General features: G+C 44.7%; 1 protein-coding gene across 1 annotated transcript; it reads left to right on the top strand.

Moving 5' to 3' along the window:
• The first annotated feature begins 1,400 nt into the window (after positions 1 to 1,400).
• On the top strand, positions 1,401 to 6,726 carry rep15 (RAB15 effector protein). Its single transcript, XM_078221301.1, has 2 exons — positions 1,401 to 1,532; positions 3,309 to 6,726. The coding sequence occupies exon 2, from the start codon at positions 3,351 to 3,353 to the stop codon at positions 4,065 to 4,067; it is 717 nt and encodes a 238-aa protein (XP_078077427.1). The 5' UTR covers positions 1,401 to 1,532; positions 3,309 to 3,350; the 3' UTR covers positions 4,068 to 6,726.
• Positions 6,727 to 8,058: the final 1,332 nt, after the last annotated feature.

Below are 8,058 nucleotides of genomic sequence, written 5' to 3'. Positions count from 1 at the left end.
AACTGTTGAGCATCATGGGAAAAGTAATTTCTCATGTTACCCTTGTCAGACTACAGCTATTGACTGAATACATTTATCCTGAATCCCAGTGTGGTTTCAGAACTGAAAGACCGACAAGTGACATGATCTTCTCAGTCCCGCAGCTGCAAAAGAAATGCCACGAACAAAGCATTGCCTTCATCGATTTCACCAAGGCATTTGACCATTAGAGCTGAAACTGTCTATTTAAGCTGTTGGAGAAAATTGGCTGCCTGCCAAAACTGCTCAATGTGACCACCTCATTCCATGACAACATGATGAGTAAGGTCAGCTACGACAGGGCAACATCGAAACTCTTTGAGATCTGCAATGGGGTCAAACAGGATTGTGTTTCAGCACCTATGCACAACTTTGTTATGGTCATATGCATTCAGGTCATCTCGAGAGGGTTCTACTTATATAGTAAAACTGATGGAAAGCTGTTCAGCCTTGCTCACCTGACATCTAAGGCAAAGGGTGCTCCGGTTTCCTCCCACACTCCAAAGATGTGCAGGTTAGTTTGATTGGCCATGCTAAATTGCTCCTTAGTGTCAGGGTAAATTAGCAGGGTAAATACAGGGGTTACGGGGATAGGGCCTCAGTGGGATTATCGTCGGTGCACACTTGATGGACCAAATGGCCTCCTGTGCTGTAGGGATTCTGTGATCCTATGATTCTAAGTCCTCATCAAGAGTTGCTCTACGCTGACGATGCTGCACTTGCATTCTACACTGAGGAACACCTTCAGGGGAACAAATGGGCAGACTCTCTCAAACTTGTAAAGAGCTTGGTTTGACCATCAACATCAGGGAAGACAAATATCAAGATCCAGGATGTTGCCATACCATCATCGATCAGCATCGACAATGTAAGGCTGGAGGTTGTCAATATCTTCACAATTCTAAGCTCTACAATCGGCAGCAGTCTATCACTTGATGCTGAAATTAACAGACAAAAAACTGCAACAGCTATCACCTAGCTGAGTAAGAGACTGTGGAACAACAGCAACTTGACTGAGAACACCAAACTGAGAGTCTACCAAACTTGTGTCCTCAGCGCACTCCTCTACAGTGATGAGATCTGGGTATGTATGTTAGGCAGGAGAAAAGCCTGAACAAGTTCCACCTTCACTGATTCTGATGTATCATCGACATATTGGCAGGAGAGGGTTACCAATTCAGAGGTTCTGGAGTGTGTTAATTCCATCAGGATACACTCATTTCCAAGCCAATGACATGTGGGCTGTCTTGATCATGTATATCAGATGGATGATGACTGTATACCTGAAGACCTTCTCTCTAGTGAACTGGCCACTGGGTCATCATCTCTTGGGTATCCACACCTCTGTTCCAGGAGCACCTGCAAACAAGATTTTAAGATGGTGGACATTGACTCTGACAACCCGGAGACTGATGGCTGTGACCTCTGAAGCCTGACTGTTTGCAAGGGCATTGGAAGAGGTGAACCGAAGTGAAAAGCTCAACCGGCGAGAGAAGGGCCCTGAGAAACCAGAGGTCAGTGAATCGTCCACCATCTCAGCCCACTGCCTTCCTCTGTAGTAAAGGTGGCAGAGACTGCCAAGCCAGAGCGGGCCTCCTGAACCACAACAGGCAATGCTTAACACAGAGTTGACCACCATGGCACTAATCATCATCTTAGATGGAAGGCTGTCACAAAAATAGTCTAGGTAAACCTGGCCTTTGGCATTTTGTGTGTTTGCTGTGGCGCAGTGAGTAGCACTCTTGCCTCTAAGTCTGACAGGTTGAGTGCTCCAAGTCTCACCCCAGAAATTCAAGCATGTGATCACGGCTGATGCTGCAGTACTGAGAGTGTTGCAATGCCAACACTGGCGACTTTCTCTTGGGTTGTTAAACTGAGGCACCTTCTCTCGGGAGGATGTAAAATATATTGTAAAAGAAAAACAGGGGTATTATCCCCGGTGTCCAGGGCCAATATTTATCCCTCAACCAAAATCACCAAAACATATTATCTCATCATTTTGCGGGATCTTGCTGTGTTCCAGATTTCCGACATAACAAGATCAAAAAGTACTTCATTGGCTCTGAAGAGTCTTAGGCTGTCATGGGGTCCTGAAAGGTGCTGTATAAATACAAGTCTTTCTTTCTTTTCCTGCCCTAGACCATTAAATGTAATTACCTCATCCTTACCTGCTAATCTCTCCACACCCTATTGTATAAGATTCTCCAGTTTTGCATCTGTTCACACACCCTTTGGCTCTCTCATGACTCTGACTCATTCCACAAATTGGTTCTGGTTGGTGACCAATCTCAGTGTGTGGGAATCGCTGACAATGCCAGCATTTTTGTCTCTTCCTAGTCACCCCTTCAGAAGTTGGTTGGTGAGTTGCCTTCCTGAATCGCTGCAGTCATGTAGTGCAGGAACATCCACAGTGCTGAAGTTCCAGGATTTGTAACCAGCAACAGTGAACAGACAACAAACCATTTCCTAGTAAGGATGATATGTGACTTGGAGAGGGACTTAAGAGGTGATGGTGTTCCCATACACCCACTGACTTTGTCATTCTACATGGTAGAGGTTATGGATTCAGGATTTGTTTTCCAAGGAACCTTACCAAGTTGGAAACATAGAAACTGGAAGCAGGAGTAGGCCATTTAGCCCTTCAAGCCTGCCCCGCCATTCATCCAAGTTGCTGCAATGCGTCTTGTTGATGGTACACTCGGCTGACTCTGTGCACCAGTGGTGGACGGAGTAAATGCTTAAGGTGGTGGATGGGATGCCTGTCTGTTTTGTTGCAATAGATCTTCATCTGATTCTCTTAAAATTAAAAGACAAATTAGAACAAAAAACAAAGAAAATTACAGCACAGGAACAGGCCCTTCGGCCCTCCAAGCCTGCACCAACCATGCTGCATGACTGAACTAAAACCCCTTACCCTTCCGGGGACCATATCACTATCCTATTCAAGATGCCCCTTAAAAGTCACTATCGTATCTGCTTCCACTACCTCCCCCGGCAGCGAGTTCCAGGCACCCACCACCCTCTGTGTAAAAAACTTGGCCTCGTATATTTCCTTTAAACCTTGCCCCTCACACCTTAAAACCTATGCCCCGTAGTAATTGACTCCTCCACCCTGGGAAAAGCCTCTGACTATCCACTCTGTCCATGCCCCTCATAATCTTGTAGACTTCTATCAGGTCGCGCCTCAACCTCCATCGTTCCAGTGTGAGCAAACCATTTTTCTCCAACCTCTCTTCATAGCTAAATATGCTCCTTTGTTTATCACTAAATGTGGTTTTGTTTTTTCCCAGGAAACTGAAATTTAGCGGAAGAAAATTAAGTCAGAACCAAATATGACAGCTAACAAGATAAAGGATCTCCTGAAAATGGTGGAAAAATATAATAATTTTATTCAACAATTCAACCAGTGCGTCATCTTTGCTTCCCAAAGAGCTAAAGAATATATTGAATTTAAGGATCCCGAATCCAAACTGAAGGTAAATAATTCAACAGTGACAGATATTTTCCTGATGACCTACATCAACCGAAGCATTCAGTGTAAGCTGACTGAATCAATCAGTTGCACAAAGATGACTGAAGAACAAACCATCCTGCTGGGGACAGATTGGGTTTGGGCAGTGCAGGATGCGTCTTCCAAAAACCCCAAGGTGCAGATCGCAGTGCAGGTCATTCACATGGAGAATAAAGAGAACCAGTTGATGGAGAAGAGGTTTCAGCCCACCGAGTCCGTAAAACTGGCGAGGCAAGAGTCAATCAACAAAACCCACCCCGAGAAAATCAGCGACTTCTGCTCATCCATTGGAAAAGACTGTTACGGGCTGTTTCTCTTCTTTGGGCGCAAGGAGGACCCGAAGTCCATCTGCGGAGTGCTGAGCAATGACTTCCACACGCACTTGGGATATGGCCAAGGGGTTGACAATGCTTTCCTGCTGGATTGTATTGAGAAGGCCAAGGCCTTTGTCACACCAGGAAGAATGTTGGAACTGATCCTTCAGAAAGAAGGAGTGCCAGAGAATTTAAAGCCAGTCTGTGTCAAGTTTACTCAATAGACTGCAGCAGAACAGTGCTCTGAATACAATGCAGTAACTTAGAAATTTTGAGTTCAACTTTGCGACCAGGAAAACCTTATCCTCATCACTTAAGGAAACTGAACATTTCTTTTCAACTTGACACTTCATTGCTTCAAGAAACCGCTTTCAATCTATGAGTGAAATTCGCATCTGATTAACTCCTTTCAACAAGAGCAGCCATTTTTCTTCAGCCTCATTGTGATTAGAAGTCGAATTCTAGAATAGTATGGAGAAGAGGGAGGCCACTCAGCCCATTGATTCTATGCTGCCTCTTTCAAAGAGCAATTCCAATTAACCCCACATTCCAAATCCTTATTGCATAAAAAGAGCTTTCCTCATATCTGATTGCTTTGCCAGTCACCTTAAAATAATATCCTCCAGCTATTGACATATCAACCATTGGAAACAGTTTCTCTTTATTTATCCCATCTAAACCAGGATTTTATACAACCTTATTGAATCTCCTCTTAGTCATCTCTGCTCTAAGGAGAGCTTACATTGATAATGTGCTTTGTTCCAGAGGTCATAACTATGGTAAATCATCCAAAGATGTGCGGTTTACGTTGATTGACCATGCTAAATTGCCCCTTAATGACAGGGGGATTAGCAGGGTAAATACATAAGGTTATAGGGATAGGACCTGGGTGGGATTGTGGTTGGTGCAAACTGGATGGGCCGAATGCCCTCCTTCTACACTGTAGGGGTTCTACGATCAAATGAGGTACTGGCATAGTGGTATTGCCACTAGACTGCTAATCCAGAGACCAAGAGTAATGCTTTGGGAACTTGGGTTCGAATCCCACCTTGGCAGATGGTGAAATTTGAAGAGCCTGATGATGATAGGAAGGAAATCTGCCATCCTATCCTGGTCTTGCTCCAAGTAATTGACTCTTAACTGCCCTTTGAAATAGCCTAGCAAGCCACTCTGTTCAAGGGCAATTAGGAATGGGCAATAAATGCTGGCCCAGCCATGCCCACATCACATGAAATAATTTTTTAAAATGACAGCAAATGTCAATCAACTGGGAGAGCAGAGGTGTCTAAGATTATAAGGAATATGAATAGGGTGAGTAGGGGGCATTGTTCGCCTTGGTTGAGGGGTCAATCACAAGAGGGCATAATTTTAGGCTAAGGGGCAGGAGCTCGAGACGGGATTTAAGAAAACCTTTTTTTCACTCAGAGTGTGGTGGGAATTTGGAATGCACTGCCTGGGAAGGGAGTGGAGGCCAGAAACCTTATAAAGTATTTGGATGAGACTTGAAACATCATAACATTCAAGGATATGTGACAAGTACTAAAAAATGGGATTAGTGGTAGCGATTTTAGTGGTAGTTACTGTTGATGCAGACTCGATGGGATGAAGGGCCTTTTCTGCACTATATGACTCTATGGCCGGAATTCTACCGCTTGGTCTACCACGGGAATCAGAGCGGGCAAGGGGCAGACAATGAGAAGGTCGATTGACCTCAAGAGGGATTTTACAGTTTTGGCGTAAGCGAGGTTGTAAAGTCCCGCATTATGACTCTAACAGTTGGGCTGAATGGCCTTCTTCATTTCCCCTGGGTTGTGCAGACAGATTTAGTAGCGGCTTTCAAAATGAAAGTAGATAAATGCTCGAAGGGGATAAGTGAGGTTGGGCTATAGGGGAACGAGCAAGGTTTACTGGAATTAATTGGATCACTCTTTCAAAGAGTGGATACATGAAATTCCTAAGTATGCACAAAGAGGATATCCAGAAATCTTGATCTCTACAGACACCCAATGGTAAATTCTGAATTAATGATTGAATAACCTTTAAAGGTGTTCTTCTGGTTTTTCAATTCAGTTTTCACTTTTTAATTTTCTTGTACTCTACTGTGAAAATCCACTAGTCGCCACACTCCGGCGCCTGCTCAGGTACACTAAGGGAGAATTTAGCATGGCCAATGCACCTAACCAGCACGTCTTTCAGACTTTGGGAGGAAACCTACGCAGACACGGGGAGAATGTGCAAACTCCACACAGACAGTGACCGAAGCCGGGAATCGAATCCGGGTCCCTCGTGCTGTGAAGCAGCAGTGCTAACCACTTGTGCCACCTTAGTCACAGTTTTGGAAGGTGCTGTCAATGGAGCCTTGGCAAGTTGCTGCAGTGCAGCTTATAGATTGCACACACTGCTGCCAATGAATAGGACATTAAATAGTCAGTGCCATCACGCACCATGAGGGGCAGAATTTCACCTTCACTACCTGGGATATAACCTCACTTTTATAAAGCCCAGCTGAGCTTCAATCATGTATAAATAAATAGTGATGTCTTGAGGAGTGTACATATTACAGAGAAGAAAGTGCTGAAAGTCTTAAAGCGCATCAAGGTAGATAAATCCCCGGGACCTGATGAAGTGTATCCCAGGACACTGTGGGAGGCTAGGGAGGAAATTGCGGGTCCCCTAGCCGAGACATTTGGATCATCGATTGTCACGGGTGAGGTGCCTGAAGAGTGGAGGGTGGCAAATGCTGTGCCTTTGTTTAAAAAGGGCTGCAGGGAAAAGCCTGGGAACTACAGGCCAGTGAGCCTCACATCTGTAATAGAAACATAGAAAAACTACAGCACAAACAGGCCCTTCGGCCCACAAGTTGTGCCGAACACATCCCTACCTTCTAGACCTACCTATAACCCTCCAACCTATTAAGCTCCATGTACTCATCCAGGAGGCTCTTAAAAGACCCTATTGAGTTTGCCTCCACCACCACTGACGGCAGCCGATTCCACTCGCCCACCACTCTCTGTGTGAAAAACTTACCCCTAACATCTCCCCTGTACCTACCCCCCAGCACCCTAAACCTGTGTCCTCTCGTAGCAGACATTTCCACCCTGGGAAAAAGCCTCTGAGAGTCCACCCGATCTATGCCTCTCAACATCTTATACACCTCTATTAGGTTTATGGGTAAGTTGTTGGAGGGTATTTTGAGAGACAGGATCTACAGGCATTTAGAGACGCAAGGACTGATTAGGGACAGTCAGCATGGCTTTGTGAGTGGAAAATCATGTCTCACAAATTTGTTTGAGTTTTTTGAAGGGGTAACCAAGAAGGTAGAAGAGGGCAGTGCAGTTGATATTGTCTACATGGACTTTAGCAAGGCCTTTGACAAGGTACCGCATGGTAGGTTGTTGCATAAGCTTAAATCTCACGGGATCCAGGGTGAGGTATCTAAATGGATACAAAATTGGCTTGATGACAGAAGGCAGAGGGTGGTTGTAGAGGGTTGTTTTTCAAACTGGAGGCCTGTGACCATCGGTGTGCCTCAGGGATCAGTGCTGGGTCAACTGTTATTTGTCATTTATATTAATGATTTGGATGAGAATATAGGAGGCATGGTTAGTAAGTTTGCAGATGACACCAAGATTGGTGTCATCTGATTGCAATGGGATCTTGATCAATTGGGCCAGTGGGCTGACGAATGGCAGATGGAGTTTAATTTAGACAAATGCGAGGTGATGCATTTTGGTAGATTGAACCAGGGCAGGACTTACTCAGTTAATGATAGGGCGTTGGGGAGAGTTACAGAACAAAGAGATCTAGGGGTACATGTTCATAGCTCCTTGAAAGTGGAGTCACAGGTGGACAGAGTGGTGAAGAAGGCATTCGGCATGCTTGGTTTCATCGGTTAGCACATTGAATTGGGACGTCTTGTTGAAGTTGTACAAGACATTGGTAAGACCACACTTGGAATACTGTGTGCAATTCTGGTCACCCCTATTATAGAAAGGATATTATTAAACTAGAAAGAGTGCAGAAAAGATTTACTAGGATGCTACTGGGACTTGATGATTTGGATTATAAGGAAAGGCTGGGTAGACTGGGACTTTTTTCTCTGGAGCGTAGAAGGCTGAGGGGTGATCTTATAGAGGTCTATAAAATAATGAGGGGCACAGATCAGTTAGACAGTCAATATCTTTTCCCAAAGGGAGGGGAGTCTAAAACTAGAGG

The sequence above is a fragment of the Mustelus asterias genome, chromosome 9 (assembly GCF_964213995.1).
Source record: "Mustelus asterias chromosome 9, sMusAst1.hap1.1, whole genome shotgun sequence".
In the NCBI taxonomy this organism is placed as follows: Eukaryota; Metazoa; Chordata; class Chondrichthyes; order Carcharhiniformes; family Triakidae; genus Mustelus; species Mustelus asterias.
This window is presented reverse-complemented; position numbering and strand designations above follow the sequence as displayed.